A 23,957-nucleotide genomic window follows, 5' to 3' on the forward strand; every position below is an offset into this window, starting at 1 on the left:
AAAGCAGTATTCAAAGATTCAACTTTCAGGCAATTAAAATGAACAGTACAAGTTATCAAATGAAATTGCAAAGCTCGTGTAGTAAAAATAAGATGGCAAAATGTTGGGATTTTTATTGTAAGAGTAGCAAACATGAAAATCTTACATCTCAAGACAGTTCAAATCTTCTTACTTTGTAGAACTAACCCAAAATTCTAAGACACTTGATTGGGCCTTTACACCAAAATATAGATGACATTAAGGACTTAGTCTTTTCTTGCATACTTTATATGTGGCTTAAATTATCAGGCACTCGATCAGTTATTTCTCACAGTTGTCTGAAAATTTTATTTTATCGAACACATTTCCCCCGAACATTTTACAAAATGTGATGGAATGCAGCAATGCAACTGAAATATAATACTGTCCAAAAGCCATATACTTCATAATATATAACTTCACTTAACTTGATAACTTCATCTATCCCCATAAAGCCAAGATTAAGGGAAAAAGAATCACTCAACAAGAGTTCAATTCACATTAGCGTCAATCACAATAGCGTAAATTTCTCATTAAAACTGGAAAAATAAATGGACAAAATTTTTTCATTTAAAGTTTTGTAAGTTTTCGGATGTATATGAACTTTCAAAATTAATTAGAATGCTATGACCTTATTTTCTAAAAATTCATTCTGCAGGCTCAAGAAGATATTTAAATTTGTATTTTCTTTTAAGCACTGCTATTTTGTTTTATTTAAAAGTTGCATTTCTAAAAGAAAACTGGTGAAGATGTCCAGTTTTCCTAGGGCAGTATGTTGTTTAGTTTAACTCACTAATTCATTCGGATATTTCTACTGATTCACCTGGAAAAGGGGATACAAGAGAACATTTTAAAAAGATTGGTCATTTTAGCAGTTTTTTTCAACAGATGCTATAATAATCAACCACAGTCAGAAAAAAAAATCCTTAAACAAAAGAACACTGCCACTAGAACTAGCATGCTCTCACACACACACAAAACTACCAAAGATGCATTTGTGTTCCATTAACTGAGTATGAAGCAAAATCATTAAAATATTACAACTGTTAAACATAGAACACTAGAAATCAAATAGTTTTCATACTCAATATACAGGCACCAGAAACTTCAATTTCCAGCTTATTTTTCTAATTTATATTATGGATTGAATTACAGAGAGCTTATTCCTATAAGATAATTGAATTACTCAACGGTGAATAGTTTTTAGCTCAGAATTTTGTAAGGATAACTTGCCATAAATCACTATTCTACCTGCTGCTCACTGTTGCATGTGGCCAAACAGATCATGCTCTGATCATGTAAGTGTGCTGTAATCTACTTATATGTTTAAGAGTTGGCAATCAGGTTAAAAGGCACAAAGCTTCATTTTTGTAGTATTTTTCTCTTATTACTCATTTGTAGAAGAACCCATTTACTTTGGATCCTGCTCAAATGATCACTAAGAAGAGACTAAAATTTCCATGGGGGGCGAAACAGTTGGGTCCTCTTCTTCATAAATGTTAGCAGCCTTCAAAGACAGAAATATAAATATGTGGGGGCCTTTGAATTACTGGAATTGCAAATGACATAACTGCAATTTACTGTTGAAGACCCTTTTGGTTTAATATCTACATAGCCATTTCCTCATATTTTCTTTAAAATCTATCAGTATAGCATTTCATTTCTATGCATGGCTTAGCAATTCATAAAACTAAATAGCAAACTGATACTCTACACCAGTTCATTTATCTCAATATATATTCTGGAATATAATGGCAATATTAAAAATATCAATTCCCTCTAAGCTGATAATGCTACAAGATTTACACAGTTAAACAGCTTTTTGTTTTTTCTTTTCTTTTTGAAAAAGTTTCATTGCTTAAACTCCACATTCGACATCTGACAAGAGAAACGTAATTTTGTCACAGAACATGTATTCTATCAGTTTAAACTAAAGTGTCTCATGGAGTTAAATGCTAAAAGAATTTAAATAAAAATGCAGTAACCCATATGTACACAAAGTGATCATTCCATAAATATTTACATGACCAAAGGAAACATGGAGAATCACTAAAACTGGAAACTGCTACAGGTGTGATAATCCTTTCTCAAGACATTTTTAGTTAGGAATAATATAAGCTTTTAAAGTGAAAATAATTGCCAGAAGCATAAGTAAAATATTAATTTTAGTTTTCAGTTCCCTACTATTTAAAGGAGCCAGTTAGGTCATAAACAGTCCAAGATTTCAGGGACCAACTATTCAGTTTAGTTTTTAACATCCAATCTTTTTCTTTAGCTCTCATGATGAAACTAAACTTACTTACAGAAAAAATAAAGAGTACACTAAAAGGTATAAATACAATCCTTGTTCATCCTCCTTTATAAATACTGGTCAGCCGCTCCAATTCTTTACAGTTGTCCATGCTCAAGGCGTCTGCCTTTCTTCGGAGCCGATCATCACGGTATACTTTTGCTGCATACTGCATATCTGTTTCTGTTAACAAACAAAAATATTTTGCTAAGTAGATAATAATTTAGGTCACCTACTTATTTAAGCTGAAATGATATTCAATAGAAGCCCTTCAATATTATTTCTATTAACTGACTTTTTTTAAAAAAGAAAGAAATCCAAGTCTTACTCCTAAAAGCCTCTGGAAGCCTAGCATGTAAAGCAAACACAGAGCTATTCTGGGAAACAAATGAAAATAAAATCCTATCCCTTTCCCTCACTCCTGTCCCCAATGGTTTAAAAACTACTGCTCTAAAGCACCATCTTGTTCTTTCATACTAAAGATAAATTACATGCTATTCAATCCTGCTAGTGGTTGTTTTATCTGTGACCTCTTGTTAAGGTTTCAGATTAATTAATTATGCCAAGACTGGAGTAGAAAAATTTGAAATCTTGTCCTGAGTTTGCTTAAATTAAAAAAGAAAATCTTACTGAAGGAACACAAAAGGGAAGAAAGCTTGCTATAGAATCACAGTAGTGTTATTTAGCAAATAAGTACTTCTGAGACTTCCTTCAGTTTGTGGGTAGCATTACTAAAGAAAAATAAATGGACTATGAATCTTTAGGTAACTGTTCCTTGTTATCTTCCTGTTGCTCTCAGTCATTTCACTGTTTATTAACACTTCCAAAGGGTGGGGGCACTTAGAAAAGATGTAACTGGAAAAGATGTTTTCTGGAAAACAATGGCCAAAGTAAAGGATATCCAGTCAGGACCACATTCAAAACATACTCACAGCAAAAGTATACCCTCTTTTTAAAGATCTTCAGAAATAACCTTTTATTCAGTCAATCTAGCTAGAATTTAACAACTCAATCAAAACTGCTCCATCCCCTTTATTTACAAATGAGGCACTTGTAAAATCCTTTTAGATATGTCTTCCCAGTGCTCGCTTCAGCAGCACATATACCAGATATGTCTTCCCAGATGAGGTAGATAAACCCAAGTTCACAGAGCTTGTCAATGACAATCTAGATTCTAAGCCAAACTTCCAACTCTTAGCCTAATATTCTTTCCATTACTTCAAATTACTGCTTCTAGTTTATAAAAACCTATTGTATCAATCTAGACATTAGAGTGCTAGAAATGACTGCAAAACAGAAAAATCCTGGTTAAAAAAAAAAAAAACCTTTTTGATGGCATTATTTTATAAAACAAGAGGAGTTATCGTAATCAACAAGTAAAACATTCAATCAGTGGATTAATTAATGTTATACTGAGCTCTTCTCACTTCCATCTTCATTTAAAACCCCAAACCTCTAGAGGCGCCTGGGTGGCTCAGCTGGTTAAGTGTCTGACTTTGGCTCCTGTTATGATCCCAGGGTCCTGGGACGGGGGCCTGGGAGGAGCCCTGTGCTCAGCGGGGAGTCAGCTTGTCCCTCAGCCCCTCCCCCCACTCGTGTTCCATCTCTCTTGCTCTCAAATAAATAAATAAAATCTTAAAAAAAATTTCCAAACCTATACAAAGTTAGGAGTACTACAATGAACACTAAAAGGTTTTACACCTTGATTGATCAATTCTTCACATTTTGTCAAATTTGCTTTAGCTGTCTCTAGAATAAAAGCTGTTATTGTTGTGGTGGTGATTATTATTTTGCAAAACCTTTTGAGAATAAGGTGCAGACATCATGACCTTTCATTCCTAATTACTTCAGCATGTTTCTCATAAGAACAAGGGCATTGTCTTACATAACCACAATACAATTTTCAAATTCAGAGATTTAACAATACTATAATCCTATTATCTAATATATAGTTCATATTCACATTTTGCCAGTGGCCCCAGTGATGTCCTTTATAGCCATTTCCTCCCCTCCCCATCCAGGATCCAATTCAGGATCATACATTGTACTTAGTTGTCACTTCTTTTTAGTCTTTAAGAGTTTTGTCTTGTTCCACTGACATTGTTGAACATGAGCACATTGTTTTATAAATAATGACTTATTAAATTCAGATTTAGTTAAGACTTCTGATAGTAACTTTAAAAGACACACATAAAACTGTCTAAATATAGCTGTTGACAACTTGGTATAGTAAACAGAACACAGACTAAAAGTCTGTGAAATATTAACACCAATCTTGCCAAATGATTAAAAGATTAAAGTATACCAAGCAAAAACACTTGGCTTATAGTATGGATAGAAAAAAAAATAATTATAGTAAGTAATAATATTGAACACGTACTGATGCAAGATATTATGCTAAGTGTTAGCATGTATTATCTGTTATGGTCCACATTTTAATGATGACATAAGTGAGATCTGGAGAGGTTAACTAACTTGGCCTAGGTAACATGTTGATCGAGCCAGGGTCTTATCTTGCAAGGCAGCCTCAGAGCCTGCACTTTAGCCGTAACATACTATCTTCCCTAAATATGAATATCTTTTCCTTCCTTCTTTCTATTTATACAATTTCCCAATAATTTAAGGTAATAGAATTTAAGTATGCATAATCCAAAACTCACCCCTATTTGGCTGAAGATTAGAATTTGTATTTGAAAGGTGATATATCTAATGTGTTAGTCATTCTTTTAACACAAAATATGCAGGTCTTTCATACGTTCATTCTTATAAATTCATTAATCCTTCACCCAATTATTCATATATCCATCAAAAGTTTACCATATGCCTATGATAGGCCAAGGATCGTGTAAGGCACTAGACATCAAAAAGTGAAATGAAATGAAATAAGTAAAATTTGATATTCACTGCCCTTAAGACCTTCTGCTAACGCGGGTTCTCAGCCTCAGCAATGTCGGCATTTGGGGCCAGACAAATCTTGTTGTGGGGGCTATCCTTTGCATTGTGGGATGTTTAGCAGCACCCTGGCCTCAATCCCTTTACCTTCCACATTACCAGACGTGATGTGAAGCAGAGGCAAATCATTCCCAGTTGAAAACCACTAGTTTAATGTAACCTTCTCCACACTGAGAACAGACTGATTTCACAGACTCAGAGACTGAGACACCAAGGAGGTTGTATCTCTTCTAACTGCCACCATATAGAATATAGATGAGGAAACCGAGGCCAGAGATAAGAACTTTCTTGGAACTATATAAAAATTATGTTTTATCGGATTTTCCCTAGTGGATGAGAGATGATGATAACGGCTACCATTTTCGGGGCATTTTACTACCTGTGAAACACTTTATTGTCTGATTTAGTTTTCACAACAAACTGGCAAAGTTGGGTATTATTGAGAAGACTGTGGAGCACAGTGCCTGGATTCTGGAGACAAATGGACTGTTTGAATCATGGACTACCTCTATGGCCCTGGGCAAGTTACTAAATTCTCTTTGCCTCAGTTTCCTTATATATAAAATGGGTATAACTTCACAGTGTCGTTGTGGAGATTAAATGAGTTAATATATGTAAAGTGCTTAGGACAGTGACTGAAATAAGAGGTATTATATAAATGACAGTGATCGCCTCCTCCCACTCCTCATCATCATCCATTTTACACTTGAGGGAGTAAACGCAAACAGGTTACAATATTTGGCCCTAATCACTCAGCTAAAAATTTCAGAGCTAGGATTCAACATTAGTTTAATTCCAAAGTCTACACTATATTGTCTACATTATTATTTTAACAGTCAGAAAAACAATAACCATAACAACACTAGCTTCACATGCAGCATCCCCGTAGATTCTTATGGTCAAGCTTTTATAGGTGGAACTGCTTCTTAAGTTACAGAAGTGAGGCTGGAAAAGACTAAACAAATTCACTAAGTGTTCCCAGTTATGTACAGAATAAAGGAAAATGGAATGTCAACAGAACTCATTATACATTAAGTGTTAAATGTTTGAGCTAAATTAATGAAGAGTTTCAAACTTCACTCTGAAACAGGATGCATATTAAAACTGGTGACATAGCTAATGGGCCAGAATTTTTTTTTCTTAGTGGTACATAAAATAATGATGCATGTTACAATTGACAACATCTTAAATAAAATGGAATTTGGTATTATTCACTCATTCAACCAAATATTTTTCGATAACACCACTACAAATACCATTGACTAAATGCTTGCTATGTGCTGAATACTGTCTTAAGGCCACATAAAACATAGTGTCTTAAGTATTGAGCTCCAATTATGTGCCAGGAAATTCTAGAACATTTCTTGAATAGAGAAATCTACAATAATCAATTCTGAAGACTCTGAAGACTTTGAGTAAGTTTTTAAATGTTAAACATTTCATAAACTTACTTTGTTGTCTTTCTTTCCAGCAATTATTTCGAATATTAGTCACATAATCTTCTTCCACACTCTTTTCTACTTTTTGTAATAACATTCCTTTATATTCATTTTTAAAGTCCTTGTTGACATAGTAAACGACACCCAAGTTTTCTGTTTGCATTTTAATAGTTTGCCCTGATCCACTGTAAAAGAAATGCTTGATCATTATTTTTGAATTAAAATTGTACAATTTGATCCTGCTACTACAAACCAAGCTAACAAAAACAATTAAAAGTAATTAAAGAGTTAATATTGATAATCATGTATTTACATTATTTCAAATTGCCTAAAACCACCATCCACGTCATAAAAAGTAATCATATTTTAATATAGTGTGTTCTTATAAGTTCTTTCAATTTTTATTTAATAAAAATCTTATTTAGAAATAAAAAGTTATTTCTTATTTTTAGACCAATCTGTTTTTAATATTGTAAGATCACTGGCAATATGATTTTACCAAGTTTTCTTTATGTTCACTATATTCACTAAAGTTTTCTAGAATGCGTATTGTGTTAAATTTCCTTTTTGTCCTGATCTCTTGTGGTTAAATGTATTGTGGAAAAATACTTCCTATAACAAAAAACTAATTGCTTTTCTTTAACCAATATTTTACAAAGAAAAGAATGAAGTCATATACCCCTCAATCATATAAATCTATATAACATCAATTACAATTCTACTTTTGTCTTTGAAGTATTTTTGTCTTTTAAACTATTTTTTGCCTTTGATTTCAACATATTACCTATCACATTAAGTTGCTATCAGGTTCGAAAATAGTACTTCTGTCTTTATCCACAATGGCACAGAAATGTAACTAACAAGATAATACAAACTTATCACTTGAGTAACTATCTTTTAAATTAGAAATTTAAAAATCTGACACACTTACAGAAGATTACTTAAAAGTTGGAGAGAGCACCTGGCCCTTTAAAGGAAGCTAGATAGGAAGCAACAGGTTTTGTAAACTTCACTTGGCTACTTACGATCTGGGGTATAGGGAATAAGGAGGATTAGAGACCATCAACTGGCTTAATAATGACACGAGGATCAATACAATAATGGGCATCAGCTGGATAAACACAGAAAAACCTCCCTACAAAAAATCATCAAAAAACAATAAATTGTAATATAAGTGTAGTTGTTAATAATCCAACAGTTGTCATATATTTTTAGAGACAGAAAGGACATTTGAGATCATCTGGTTCAGTGCTTTCAAATCTGATCATACCAGCTTCCTGGAGTGATTCTTAAAATTACCACTTTCCAGGTGCTTTATGCAGAGATCCCGATTTGGAAAACACTGATACAAACTGATCTCATGTTACAAATGAGGAACTTCTCTGTCTCTCTCGCAAAACTATCTTTCCCTTGACTTTGAGGACGATATGCGGGAGCAGATGAGTGGCAGAGGTGGGACCCAGGCCTTTCATTTTTTGGTCCAGTGTTCTTTCCATTTACCTTCTTTCTACTCCATGTCATTTAAGTGCTATGTGCAATTGGGTACAACTGCATTAGAACAAGGAAAGTAACTTCCAACTTAAGTTCTTCAGTATTAGTTCTAAATGTTTTAGGACCAACAATGAGAACTTCAAAGCATGCATACTGCAGGGGTATCTTCATCAGAATCACAGAACACCAAACTCAGAGGTATCATTTTGCCCACCACCCTCCACCTTGACTTCTATCCCTGCTCCCTTAGTAACCCTAAAAACTGTCTAGTCTCTATTGAATACATCTAGTATGAGAAAACTCCTTATTTCCTTTTAAAACAACTTGCCCTATTTTCAGACACCTCTAATTGCTTTTCCTGAGCTGAAATTTGCCATTTTGAGATTTCTAATGATATCATAAACATACATCTCCTCTTTCTTCTTCTCTTTCATGTCCACTATGTCGATGCTGATGTTGATGGCTATAACCAGCTCGTCCATTTGAAAATGAATGTACACTACCTAAAAAATTAAAAGCAAGGTTAAATTAAGGAGAGTAACTGTGATCAGAAAAACCATATTTTCTTTTACATTTTTTTAAAGATTTTATTTATTTATTTGAGAGTGAGCAAGAGAGAGAACACAAGCAGGGGAAGGGGCAGAGGGAGAAGCAAGACTCCCCGCTGAGCAGGGAGCTCAGTGCAGCTCAATCCCAGGACCCTGGGATCATGACCTGAGCCAAAGGCAGAAGCTTAACCAACTGAGCCACCCAGGTGCCCCTTCTTTTACATTTTTATTAATTTGTTTAAACTACTAAAATAATGCATGTTTTGTGAGTTAGAGTAGTGAATGCTTATTGCCCTTTCCTCCTGTGAGTAAAGGGTGGATGGAAACAGAAATCATTCTTCCCAGACTTTGCTTCCTTTAAAGTAGAAGTTCTCATATGTAGAATTTAAGAAACAAAATAGAGGAACAGATGGGAAAGAACAAATGGGAAGTAAGGAAGTAAGTAAGTAAGTAAATAAATAAATAAATAAAATCTTTAAAAAAATAAAAATTAAAAAAATTAAAAAGTAGAAGTTCTTTCTTTACGAAAACTTGAATAAGAGTTCCTACCTGATATGGCATCCATAAAGGACTTTAGTTGTGGTTGGTTGTTTTTACAAATCTTGGGTCATCACTCTGAAACTCTGCTTTCCTCATTTATCAATGAATCACAAATACCTCTAGAAATCAAGACTGTGCTCTAACTCATTTAAAAAAAATGAGTATAAAATACTCGTATAATATACTATGGTAGAGATGGACAATTTATACAAACATTCTGCTGCTGATAGACTTTTAGGTTGTTTTCAAATAAGGTGAGCAATTAGAAATACTGACACAAAGTAAATTATGTTACAATAAGCAAAAGAACTGTAACTCAAAATTCACTACTACCTGAAAGATTTCTGATTGTTCCTAGCATATTTTCCGTCAAAACTACTAGTTTCAATAATTTTTCTGTGAGAAGTAATTATATATCTTAATATGTCAAAATATATGCTATATTTTCAGCCATTAATTTGTATTTACACATTCTCTTTCCTTCAAGGATGCTTTACAAAATGTCCTATCAATGACCATAATCTTTCTCAATAATACTCTGATAGAGCCATTAGACCAAAGTATATTGCCACATTCATAAAGATTCTCCTAATTTTGAATCGAATGTTTAACTTAGCATTTAAATAAACGTTGTAAACATGACTGGAGCGATAATTTTAACTATCTATAGCAGCTATTCTTAAAGAAAATTAATTTTCACAGAACTCATAGTAAATATAAGTAGAGTTCAATACAACTTATGCTGGTACTATAAAACCAGTTCATTTAGTAGTACCTCCACAGTATTTTACTTTGATAGCCTAGTTCAACTAATTATTTCTGTCTCAATATAATTTTAAAAACCTTTACTTTATATATAACCTATGAATCAGACATTTTAATATTTCAATGGAAAGTACCTCCATATGCATCCAAATTAGCAATTACAATGTTATGAATGAAGTACCTACCTAGCTCTTCAGAGAACCAATGTCAAATTATCATCTAGGGTATGGGATACCTCCTGTGATTGTAAATAGCACTTAACTAAGACATTGCTACTGGATTTCCTCCTTATACATCCTTTCTTCAGCTTTATATAAAATAGAGAATATCTGTACTCATTTCTTTTTTAAAAAAATTAAAACATGTTCTAGAAAAAAGGCAAACTTACAGTAAAGGTCATAAGTCTAACACTTTTTTTGATCTTCATGAAAAATCATCAGAGGATCATAATACTATAAGAAATGTAGTGGAGAAGGTAGATAAATCTCTAAATAGCCTAACTGGAGGTGAGAATCTCTAGCTTCATAAAATATAATATTTACGACTAACATTAAAATACCTGAGGGAAATCCACCACCAAAGAATATATTAAATAAGTCTTCGGGAGTTATATCCGCTTCACAACCTCGATGGAAATTAAATCTACCATTGTTTTGGTGATTACATGCTTGTTCTTCATTGCCTGTGAGGTCATATTGTTTTCGTTTTTCTGGATTGCTTAAAACAGCATAAGCATTTCCAATCTCTGAAAAGGTAAAGAGTAAAAGTTGGTAAGCAAAGTTTTTATATTATAAAAAGACTTCCCCATATAAAAGCTACTGTCCTATTAACAACAACAACAAAAAAACCCAAAAAAACAAAATAAAACAAAACAAATCCTACTTCAGGCTAATCAAGAAAATAGTAAAACAGTAACAATTTCTCTTAAAGGTTTATACATTAATGGCACCTGGGTGACTCAGTTGGTTAAGTGTCAGACTCTTGATTTCGGCTCAGGTCATGATCTTAGGGTCATGAGATTGAGCCTGTGGAGGGCTCCGTGCTGGGTGTGGAGCCTGCTTAAGATTCTCTCTCTCCCTCTCCCTCTGCCCCTTCCCCCTTAAAAAAGGTTTATACATTAAATTTATACATTGCTTGCAATTATACATATTATCTCCTGATACAAATTTTTATATGAGACTGCTAAGTCTCCCTACTATCTTGAACATAAAGGAATGTTCATCTTGCTTTCTTACTATTGTGTTCCATCCTTTAATATCCTGCTTCTTTTGAATATCCTAATCTAGTCATTCATTAGTGCTACTCAAACCAATAATAATAGCAGTAGCTACCAACTGCCAGGCTCTGAAACCAGTATGTTATTACATTATTTATTATTATTCCTACTTTACAGATGAGCCTCCTGAGGTTCAAAAAGGTTAGGATACTCGTTCAAGGTCAAAAATTTTTTAGCATAGTAAGTATATTCTATTCAACAGACATTGTAAAACTGTTTTTGTACACTCCAGCCCAGAGTGAGCTATTTTTCATTTTATTCATTAACAATTTATTCCTCTTAAAACTGTAAACTCCATGAGGGTAGGGAGGGTGTCTATGTCTTCACTGAAATATCTCCATGGTCCAGTATAAAGTCTGAATTTGCTTGTGAATGGATCCAGATAGTCTCTAATATTCCTATCTCACTTTGTTAGTTTTGTGATATTTACTTATAAAGAATTCTATTTCCCATCTCATACTCCTGTGTCCAAAAGAGGCAGTGCTACATTGGTTACCAAAATGTCTTCTTGAGGCAATTAACAAAAGTTGTAATGTTTTGATCTAAAAGTAGGAATTACCCTATTCTCATTCTGACACTTCTAATAATCATTTCATTTCATAAATATAGCTTACTTCTTAAAGTAGTTTGTAAGCCTTCTGTAATATGGGATATTTTAAAAATACTTTTTGGATCCCATGTGGTAGCTGCCATAGGTACCATACAAGCAAACAGATGCTCATTAGGTAGTTGTTTTTGGATGATTACGTATCATGCTGAAATTAATTATACCCATATACTCGAACTTTTCTTCTGATGGAGATTCTAAAACCTGGGATTCAGAGATAGCTTTCAGATGGTCTGTGAACCCCAAGGTATGAAAAATTAGTTGGATGATCCATTTATCTGAGGAGATGGTCCAAAACTTTCTTTAGATTCTCAAACAGATCTATGATTCAGAAATATAGCAATCATTTATAATGTTGCTCTAACCGGAAAGTATGATCAGAGATCCAAACAATGTACTTACAAACAACACCAAGGTATTAACCAATACCTAAAAAAGAAGCGTATCTATCAATATCTGCCAGAGTTGTAATTCCAATAATATCAGTTTTAGGATTTACCTCTATATACTAAATAGAGTATTCCAGGTAATTTCACAATGCTGTTACTTTTTAAACTATTGATATATTGGTTTAAGGTTTTATTTTAAGGTTTTGCTATTTAAAAAAATAACTTCCAAACATTAAGGTATTTTAGAAGATCTCTGTGAAATATTGTTATAATCCATAATTGTATATGCAAGACAATTTATTTTATCTACTGTGACTAGAGTAATTTTCTATTTATTTACTTTGTGCTACACCCATAATCAAAAATTTTTTTCAGTTCCTTATTACCTAAAAAATTAAATCCAAAATTCATTTTGGTATTCAAAAGCTTTACAAAATACATTTCTACCTCAGTCTCACTTATTTCACCAAAAGTACCTTCCACCATATTCTTTTTTCTTTAATTAAACTTTTATTTTGAGGTAACTTTAAATGTACATGAAGTTGTAATAAATAATACAGAGAGATCCTCTGTACCTGTTACCTAATTTCTCCAACGGCAATTTCTTGTAAAATTAAAGTACTGTCATAAATAGGATATTGACATTGATATAATCAGGATATGGGACATGTCCATTGCCATCCTCTGTTGCTCTTATATAACTACACCCACTTCCTTCCCTTTCCTCCCCTCTTTAACCCCTGACAACCACTAATCTAATCTCTATTTCTATATTTTTGGCATTTCAAGAATATTATATAAATAAAATAATAAAATATATAAATGGAATGAAGCTATTTGGGATTGGGTTTTTTCAATCAGCATAATTCTTTGGTGATCAATCCAGATTGTTATGTAAACCAAAACAGTAGTCCCTGCCTTCACCCCCAATTCATGGTTTCAGTTACCCTCAATCAACCATGGTCTGGAAGCAGATGATCCTCCTTCTGACCTATCATCCATAGGTCAATAGTAGCCTAAAGCTATGTCACAGTGCCTACATCATTCATCTCACTTCATCTCATCAGGTAGGCATTTTATCATCTCACATCATCACAAGGGTGAATGAAGTACAAGATATTTTGAGAGACAGACCTTTTACATAACTTTTATTATATATATTGTTGTAATTGTCATATTTTATTATTACTGTTAATATCTTACTGTGTCTAATTTAAAAATTACCCTTTATCATAGGTATGTATGTATAGGCAAAAAACACGGTATATATAGGGTGCAGTACTATCTGTGGTTTCAGGAATCCACTGCGGGTTTTGGAACATTTCCTCTGCAAATAAGGGGGGGGGGCACTACTGTAGTTCATTCCTTTTTATTGCTGAGTAGTATTCCATGGTATGGATTTTACCACTGTTTGTTTCACCATTCACCCAATGAACATCTGGGTTGTTTCTAGCTTTAAGTATTATGAATAAAACTGCTATTTACATTCATGTGCAGGTGTATAAACATCAACTTTTACCTCTAAGATAAATATTCAGGAATGTAATTGCTAAGTTGTATGGTAGCTGAATATTTAGTTTTTTGAGAAACTGCCAAACTGTTTTACAGAGTGACTATGTCATTTTACATCTCATCAACAATGTATGAGTGATCCAGTTTCTCTGCATCCATACAGGCTATTTGGTGTTGTTGCTATTTTTTATTTTAGCTATTTAATAGGTATGTAGTGATAGCTCATTGGGTTTTACTTTACATTATATCTAATGGTTAATGAATGATGTTAAAAATCTTTTCATGGCTTATTTTCCATTTGTATGTCATCTTCAGTGGAATGTCTTTTACTCATTTTCTAACTGAATTGTCTGTTTTTTAAATTTTCAGTTTGGGGAGTTCTTTATATATTCCAGATACTAGTCCTTTTCAGATATGTGTTTGGCAAATATTCTCTCCCACTTTGTTACTTGTCTTTTCATCCTCTTCATAAGGTCTATGCAGAGCAAACCAAAAAAATTTTGATGAAATCGAACTTATCAACTTTCCTTTTATGAATTGTGCTTTTAGTGTTAAGTATAAGAAATTATTGTCTAGCTCAAGATCCTAAAGATTTCCTCCTAAAGATTTGTTCCCATGATTTTTGCTAAGAGTTAAAAAGTGTTTTATATGTCATGATTCATTTCAAGTTCATTCTTGTAAAAAGCATAAGATTTAGGTCAAGGTTAACTTTTTTCACCTATGAATATCTTAACTGTTCTAAAACCATTTGCTGAAAAGTCTGTCCTTCCTCTATTAAATTGCTTTTGCACCTATGTCAAAAATCAGTTGGGTATATTTGTATGGGTCCATATCTGGGTTCCCTATTCTGTTTCATCAATCTATTTGTCTATCCCTCTGCCAATACTATATGTTTTGATAACTGTAGCTATAAAGTCAGTCCTGAAATCAGGTAAACTGATGACTCCTACTCCATTCTTTTAATAAATTGTTTTTATTTATTCAGGTTCTTTATCTTTCCTTCTGAGTTCTAGAATAAACTTGCTTTTATCTACAAAAAAGTCTTCCTAGGATTTTGACAGGAATTATATTAAATATGTAGATCAATTTGAGGACACTTGACACGTGAGGGCACTCATCTTTACTATGCTGTCCAATCCATGAACATGATATATTGTTCCATTTATTTAGATCTTCTCTGATTTCTTTCACTAGTATTCTACAGCATTCAGCATAAAAATCCTGTACAAGGTTTGTTACATTTACAACTAAGTATTTCTTGTGTGTATATGTGTGATTATAAATGGTAATGCTTTTTCAGTTTGTGTCTATATATTCCCTGCTAGTATACAGAAATGTCCTAAATATTTCTAAATATAAAAATTAATGTTTGTACACTTACCTTGTATCCTAAAATATTACAGAATATATTTATTGATTCCAAAAATTTAGGGGGGGAAGATGCATTCCTTGGGATTTTATACATTATTATATCATTTGTAAGCAGGGATAGTTTTATCTCTTCCTTTCTGTGTCTTTTCCTTTTTTCATCTTAATGCACTGATTGGAATTGCCAACACTATACTGAATAAATGTGATGAAAGGAAACATTCTTACTTTGTTCTCAATCTTCGGGGGATAGCGTTTAGTCTCTTACCATTAAGTATAGTATTTTCTATAGTTGCTCTTTTATCAATTTGAGGCACTGCCTTTCTATTCCTATTTATCCGTCAGGTTTTTTTTTTTTTTTCCTGCTAGTTTTATCATGAATGAATGGTGACATTTTTCAAATGCTTTTACTGCATTGATGGATACAATCATGAGATTTTTCTTCTTTAGCCTATTAATATAGTGGATCACACTGACTGATATTCAAATAGTGAACCAGCTTTGCAACCTTGGAATAAACTCTACTTGATATATATATATTACTGAATTCTAATTATCCTGTTAAGAATATCTGGGTTTATTTCATGAAAGACTGGTCTATGGTTTTCTTTTTTTGTAGTGTCTTTGACTGGTTTTGATAGCAGGGTAACAGTTATTTTATAATATCGATTGGGGAATATTTCCTTTTATTTTCAAGAAGAGACTGTAGGAGTAGTTTTAATTTTTCTTTAAAAGTTTAGTAGGATTTTCTAGCAAAGACATCTGAGCCTGGAGACTTCTTTTTTGGGGAGTTTCTTGATTACTAATTTAATTTACTTAACAGTTATAGGGCTGTAAACTCTTGCTTTGAGTCTGTTTTGCTCTTCTTTTTCTAGGCTTATAAGGTATACGCCTAAATGACTGACTTAAGCCCATTCCTCTTTTCTAATATATGCATTTAGTGTTATATGATTCCTCTCAACATTGCTTTTGCTGCTCCCCTCAAATTTTGATATGTTGCATTTTTATTCAGATTAGTGTATTATTTTAAACATTTCTTGAGACTTCTTTGACCCATAAATTTCTTAGAAGTGTGTTGTCCAGTTTCCAAGTGATAAGACATATTCCAATTATCTTTCTGTCATTAAGTTTACTTTGATTTCATTGTGGTCAGAAAACACACTTTGCATGACTTCAGTCTTTTAACTTGGTGGAGGTTTACTTTATGACCCAGGATATGATCTATCTCAGTGTATGTTCTGTGAGTACTTGAAAATAATTTATAGTCTCCTGTTGTTGGATAGAGTGTTCTATAAACGTTGATTAGATCTTGTTGGGTGATGTTTAATTCTTCCATATTCTTGCTGATTTTCTGTCAAGCTCTTCTATCAGTTGTTGACAGAGAGGTGTTGAAGTTTCTAACTATAATTATGAATTTGTCTATTTCTTCTTCAGTTCTATCAGTTTTTGATTTATATATTTTGCATGTTTTTTGATGTGAACACATGTATATTGTTACGTCTTCTTGAAGGATTGACCCTTTCATCATAATATAATTCCTTCTCTGGTAACATTTTTAGTCTACGTCTACCTTATGTAATATTAATATAGCCACTCTTGCTTTCTTTTAATTAATGTTTTCATGATACATCTTTTTCCATCTCTTTACCTTCAGCCTGTCTATACTGTTATAAATGAAGTGAGTTTCTTATAGATAACACACAGTCATGTTTTTTTAATTACTCTGCCAATCTGTCTTTTAATCAGCATATTTAGATCATTTACATTTAATGTAGTTACTGATAAATTAGGGTTTATGTCTGCCATTTTATTTTTTGTTTTCTGTTTTTTCCTGACTTCCTGTGAGTTACTTAAACATATTTTTTAGAATTCCATTTTGATTTATCTAGTGTTTTCTGGTGTATTTGTACAACTTTTTAGTGGTTGCTCTAGGTATTATATTATACATACACAACTTATCACAGCCTACAGCTGTCATCATTTTACTAGTCAAGTGTACTGTGAAACCCTTACTTTTTTACTTTCTTTTATCCTTCATTTATAACATAATTGTCTTATATATTTTCTTGGCATACATTTAGAACCATATCAGACAATGTTAAAATTTTTGCTTCAAATATCAAACAACTTAGAAATTCAAGAGGAAAAGCAAAGTATACTGCATTTACCCATATTTTTGCTTACCACATTCTTTCTTCCTTTTTCATATTTCAAGATTTCTTCTTTTACTGTTTTATTTTGGTTAGAAAACTTTCTTTAGCTATTCTTTTAGGGTATGTGTGCAAATAACAAATTCTCTTTTTTCCTTCATCTGAAAATGTCCTGATTTCCCCTTCATTCCCAAAGGATGTTTTTGCTGGGTATACAATTCTGGGCAAAAGTACTTTTCTTTCAAAAGGTATTTGAAAAATGGGCCACTGTCTCCTGGCCTGCATGGTCTCCAATGTGAAATTCACTGTCATTTGAATTGTTTTTCCCTGGTAGGTAAGGTGTCATTTCTCTTTTGCTTCTTTAAAAATTTTCTTTTTGTCTTAGTTTTCAGAAGTTTGACTATGATGTGTCTTGGTGTGGATTTTTTTGGGTTTATCTATTTGGGGTTCACTCAACTTCTTGATTTATGTAAGCTTATTTCTTTTACCAAGTACAGGAAGTATCCAATCTTTATTTACTTATTTTTGCATACTTTTCCAGCTATACTCTCTTCTTCCTCTCCTTTTAAGACCTTAATGATATAAACACTAAATCTTATCATAGTCCCACTTGCCCCTGGAGCTGTTCAGATTAGATAATGTCTATTTTTCTATTTTCCAGTTCACTGATTCTTTCCTCTGTCATTTTCCTGTTTATTCCATTCATTGCTAGATTTTATTTTGGTTTTTGTATTTTTAAGTTGTAAAATTTCCATCTGATTCTCTATACCTTTTATTTGCTCAGATTTTCTATTTCATTACTGAGACTCTTATTTTTCTTTTTCTTTTTTTTAAGATTTTTATTTATTTGTCAGAGAGAGAGAGAGAGCGAAAGAGCACAAGCAGGGGAAGTGGCAGGCAGAGGGAGAAGCAGACTCCCCACGGGAGCCCTATGTGGGACTCAATCCCAGGACCCTGGGATCATGACCTGAGCCGAAGGGAGCTGCCTAACCAACTGAGCCACCCAGGTGTCCCCTGAGACTCTTATTTTTCAAAATTTACTTAAAGCATATTTGTAATTCATCACTGAAGCATTTTTATGATGGATGCTTTAATATCTTTGTTAGACACTTCTAACTTCTCTGTGATCTCCATGTAGACATCTATGACTTTTTATATTTAGTTTGAGGTTTTCCTCGTTCTCAGTATGCAAGTGATTTTCTACTGAAATGCGGTCATTTGAGCTATTACCTTATGAGACTCTGGACCTAGCTAAAACTCCTGTTTTTTAATTGTCCTCCTCTGACATTATTCTGGTACAGGAAGAGGAAATACCACCTTGTTACTTCCAGATGGGAATAAAAGTTCAGGTTTCCCCCTTGGCCTCTGATGACATCTGAAAGGAGGAGCTCCTCATTACTGCTGAGCAGGGATGAGATTCCTAGTCTCCCATCAAGTCTCCAATGACATCTCTGTGGCTGGAAAGAGTAGGTAGGGGTGCTGCATTACTGCCCCCCAGGAAGCTTCACTGACACCACAAGGATATGGCTTTACCTCTAAATAGTGGTAAAAGTCCTAATTCTCCACTAGGCCACTTATGACACTTCCCCAGTGGGGGGGGGGGGGGGGGGGGAAGGGACACCTTGTTACTGTCAAGCAGAAGCACCCACTCCCTACTTGATCATCTCTGTTACAGCCCCAGTAAAGAAGGTAGGCATGTCAAAGCATCTTATTGCAGCCCAGAGAGGGTGACAGGTTATGTTCTTTATTCAGCCTTGGCTGATGTGGGGGTGGGTGGGATGGGACCACAGTTTTTTTCTTTGATATCTGGCTATATTGGATGGTTATTGCTTAAAAATTTTCTGTCTTACTAGGTTGCCCCCTTCCTGGGTGTTTAGCTAGAGAAAGTAGGCTTTTCTTGGGGATTGTTTATCTGTGCTTATTGGTATTTCTGAGCTGTCTGCTTCTCCAGCACCTAGTCTAAGATATAAAAAGCAAAATGAAAACCCAAGCAACTTACTGCCATGTAGTTCTTTGGGTCCCAAGGTCCCTAGCTCATCTACCTTCTTCTTTCCACCTTTCAAAGTTTTTTTTAATGTTTGTTTTGTTTTATACATAATATTCAATTATATTTTATGCAAGGAATAAGGAAAAGTACATCTATTCCATCTTCTTGAAAGTGGAAGTCCTCATTGATTCTTAGATCACTTGTCTCATTCTCATACCCAAATTTCTGCCACTTTCTCTTTTCTCTAATCATACTCATGTCCAGAAAACTCTTAATTCTCACCTATTATATGAAGGCTTCTCTAATTACTCTGATTATAATCTACTTTATCTTTCTGACTTTTCTTCCAACATCTTTATTCAATGTTTTGGTATTTAATTATATTCAGTCTTCTGGGAGATCTTGGGTAAACCAGTTAATCTCTCTGAGCCTCAATTTTCTTACTGGGGAAAGGCAGATGACACTAGTCCCCTGACTACATCATAAGATTTTAATAAGCATTAAATGAAAACATAGGAATGAAAAACTATAAAATGCTTATCAAATGTTAGGAATTACTATTATTCCAAATATTCTGTGTGATTTTCTCTCCTTACTGAATTACAAATTCTTTGAGTAAGAGGATATCTCATATGCTCTTGTTGTATTTCTCTATAAAAACTAGCCCAGATGTTAAGAATATTAAACTACCAGACCTAACACAGGTAATAGCATCTGATCCATTTTTATCAAGTAAACACGTAAACAGCTAAACCACGCCCCTTATTACTCTCACGTGTATGTCAATAGGCACACGTACTCTTCAAATGGTCTCTGAAATACTTTGAAGTATTTGTCTTTGAAGATAAAGGAAACCAGGTATATTTTGAAGACATCCATGTCAGACAGAAGGAAAGGGATCCATTTCATTCAAATATTTTTTAAAAGTATGTTCATATATACTGTGCAAGTCACTCTCTAGATGTAAATAAAATATTCCCTGCTTTGAGAAACTTGAGTTACAACCTTAACTTTAAAGAACAAGCAGCCACATGAACTTAAGAGTTCATTTAGTCTATCTTCCTTGATAGCAACCTCTTAATTTTTAAATCTTTACAAAACACATAAATGAAAAGACACCTGGCTGGCTCAGCAATTTTTTTTTTTTTTACATGACTCTTGATTGTGAGTTCAAGCTCCACTTTGGGCACTGAGCTTACTTAAAGAACAAAACAAAACAAACACACACACAAATGAAAATATCTCTTCTATGTAATTTAATTCCTTAAACCAATTACCTTCTCTTTTTCTATTCTTGGAGGAAATAAAAAGCAAATGGTTTCCATCTTCTGTAAAAAGTGTTTTGGTAGTTACAGAGCAATCAATCTATACTTAATTTTCATACAAAAGAAAAAAAACTATAGTATTTGCTTAAAATAAACAGCTTGGTATCCCAAAAACAGATGTTAGGATCAATTGGTTAAAAATAAAATGATTCAAAAGATAAAGAAAAGACTCTGTGAGCTGAATAAATGAAACCTGCCATTTCTGAATGATGACACTAACTGTAATATTTTCTAATTAACTACCTTTGCTCACCAAGCATCTGTGGATTACAATCTAGTTTTCTATGTAGTTTCCACTCAATGAAAAATGGGCTCATCAACCAACTCCCTATTCTGATCCTCTTTGGGATTAATAAATTGGCATTCTGATTTATAGATAACCTCCTGTGTATTGAATAATGTGAGCCTCTTCTCTAGAGATGAACCACCTCCCAGCATGTTGATAAATATTAAGTTTTTAGTGTGCAAAGTAGAGCATTACACTCTGAAATGTACCACATCAAAGTGTAATCACCTTTGTAAAGCCCCGTCTGAATGTCTAGCTGGGGTGACATTTATGCTGCTCACCTCTTCAAAATATATAGGATGTAAAAATATTGGGAAGTCCACTTACTGTTATTCCAAGACTAATAATGCTAAATGACTTCAATACAGAAGTCAGAGAAAGCAGTTTAACATTTTTAACATTAATGGAGAATTAATACCAAAATCACTTAGCAAATCACAAATATGCAAAAACTCACTGCCAAAATGTTTTTCACTATTTAAAAACACCAACAATTTTAAATTAAATGATTTTAATTCATAATGTAAAAAAAATTTTTTTTAACTTTTGGGGGAATGTGCTAAAATTAGTGTTTTTGAGTAAAGAAACATTTTCTGTACTTTCACCATGCCACTTTTAACTTAAGGAAACAAATAGAGAAGGCTCTCACTATCACAGTGATATTTTACTTTCACCAGCACCACTTGGCAGTTGCTTTAATTGAAACATATTAATAATTGCCTGAATATATTTTAGTTGGCAACTTCCTTCAAGATATAAAACTGTTTTGGAAACAATTTAAACATTATTTTGTGAAAGACCAATGAAATCATCTACCTTTAAGAGCATTTTATTTTATTTTTTTTTAGAGAAAAAGAGTGCGTGAGGTGGGGGGAGGGGCAGAGGAAGAGGGAGGCAGAGAGAGAATCTTAAGCACGTTTCACACCCAATGCAGAGCCAGATGCGGGGTACATCTCAGGACCCTGGATCATGAGCTGAGCTGAAGTCAAAAGTCAGATGCCTAACTGATTGAGCCACCCAGATGCCCCAGGAGCATTTTAAAAATGAGTATCTCCTTCATGTTATTCCAAGACCCCAACATTTCACTGCAAACATTGTATGTTGGCTCTGTAAGTGCCAAATTCAAAAGAAGGAACAATCACAAATATAAGCATTTTCCTATGAATTAGAAATTAACTATTATGAATAAATTGTATGTAATAAAATACAAAATTATAAAAAATCAACTCTCTGACATGTATTTACTAAATTGGCAAAAAACAAAACAAAACAAAACCCAACCCTGAAATAATACTAAGAAAGAAAATGAAGAAAAATAAATAGGAGGCAAAAGGAAAAAAACAAATTCTTTTTTTTTTTTTTAAAGTAAGCTCTACACCCAATGTGGGGCTCAAACTCATGACCCTGAGATCAAGAGCTGCATGCTCCACTGACTAAGCCAGCCAGGCGCCCAAAGAAACTAATTCTTAAAAAGAAAAAAAGTCACATTAGTTAGAACCACATATAAGAAAATGCAAAAGTTGGCCAGTTAACAGAAATATAAGAACACAAGCAGAAAATTCCAAGCAATTTCCCAATTCTAGACAGTCTCTATTACCCTAAAAACTTGCAAAAGCTATATTTTGTTTTAGTTTAGAAGCTCATGTATAATCACCACACTACTAGTGTGTGGTAAACTAGAAAGTACACATGATTATCTAGAAAAGTTACTTAGGACTTTGCCAAAACTGGCATTTTGCTTTTGTGAAGCCACAGTGCATTTGTTTGGCTCTTGGCATAATTAATAGTAAAATTTTAAAGGATTTTGAGGACCTTACTTATGCTGGCTTCTAAATGTACCAGTCTAAAGGCAGAATTTAATATTCTAAAACACTGTAAAGTGGATTCTAAAAAGAGCTTAGTACAATTGCTTTAAAAGGTTTACTTTACTTTTAAAAGCATCTGTTGCTCCAGGTGCATGGTTTTTGTCTGGATGAAACTTCAAAGCAAGCTTTCTATAAGCTTTTTTCAAATCTTCATCACCAGCATCTTTGGTAACTCCAAGTACTTCATAGTAATTTTTACATTTGTTTATGCTGTAAACAAAAGAGTGTGTTATAATGTAAATTTCAAGGAAGAACTTCATGTAATAATATCTCTCATTTTTTATTTATTAGAACAGTAGAAAGAACTGTGGATTGTTTTCTCAGTGTCAAATGATAGCTTATCCCATAAAAGGTTATTGCTTCATTCTCTTTTTTGACCACAGACCATTTTTTAACCTCTTTCCAGTCTAAGGAGAGTTGACCATGAGAATGTCCTTGGTGCTTTTTATCACAACTAGAGAAGTAAAGCAAAGCCCATAACAATCATGGATGAAGGACAGAGCACACACTGAAACTAAAATGAGAGGACAAGAACAATTGTACAGTACTCTTAAGTGCACAAAGAAATTCCAGAACTCTTCACAAGTATGTTATAGTATGTCGTAGCTAAAGATTAATTAATACGCGTTGCATTCCAAGATTTTTGTTGTCACATAACGTAGACCTACCAAATATCAAAGCTACAGTTTAGTGCATGTAAAACAATTACAAGTAACCTATGGTTTAAATGCCAAGGCAAGTTAACTCAGCTCTGCTATACTAACGAGAACTTGTCTGTCAGTCTAAGAAAAAGAAAATCTCATAATAATAAATATCACAGGACTCAAAAATGCTTGTTACACCCAATTTTCATTATGATTAGCATGCTTCTAAAGATTACTTATATAGCTAATTAAAGATGTTAACGGATTTAGGCCCAGAGTCTTTGAAGTATATTAAGAAAAAAAAATACTTGAATGGAGCAGAGAAAATTAATACTTCTAAATGCTAATATTCTCCTAAAACCTAATTACTTTTCCTTCACTAAAATACAGTAACATTTTAAACATTTTCTGTAGAGTACTTTACGACCTTAGATGTATTCCATGGGTGAGTGGCTTAAGGTAGTAACAGGAGAAAAGATCTAAGGCATAATTGTTCACCGGCAGC

General features: G+C 33.3%; 1 protein-coding gene across 1 annotated transcript in view; it reads right to left on the reverse strand.

Moving 5' to 3' along the window:
• Window positions 1–300: 300 nt before the first annotated feature.
• Window positions 301–23,957, reverse strand: part of DNAJB14 (DnaJ heat shock protein family (Hsp40) member B14) — a 47,155-nt gene continuing 23,498 nt past the window's right edge. Inside the window, exons 3-8 of the mRNA XM_025873502.2 lie at window positions 22,873–23,018; window positions 10,603–10,788; window positions 8,599–8,693; window positions 7,725–7,834; window positions 6,712–6,884; window positions 301–2,491 (exon numbers count right to left, since the gene is read on the reverse strand). Of these exons, the coding sequence (XP_025729287.1) occupies window positions 2,367–2,491; window positions 6,712–6,884; window positions 7,725–7,834; window positions 8,599–8,693; window positions 10,603–10,788; window positions 22,873–23,018 (835 nt within the window). The 3' untranslated portion in view covers window positions 301–2,366. The remainder of the gene's footprint in view (window positions 2,492–6,711; window positions 6,885–7,724; window positions 7,835–8,598; window positions 8,694–10,602; window positions 10,789–22,872; window positions 23,019–23,957) is intronic.

The sequence above is a fragment of the Callorhinus ursinus genome, unplaced genomic scaffold (genome assembly GCF_003265705.2).
Source record: "Callorhinus ursinus isolate GAN/ISIS: 27379988/994484 unplaced genomic scaffold, GSC_fseal_2.0 scaffold4, whole genome shotgun sequence".
Lineage (NCBI taxonomy): Eukaryota > Metazoa > Chordata > Mammalia > Carnivora > Otariidae > Callorhinus > Callorhinus ursinus.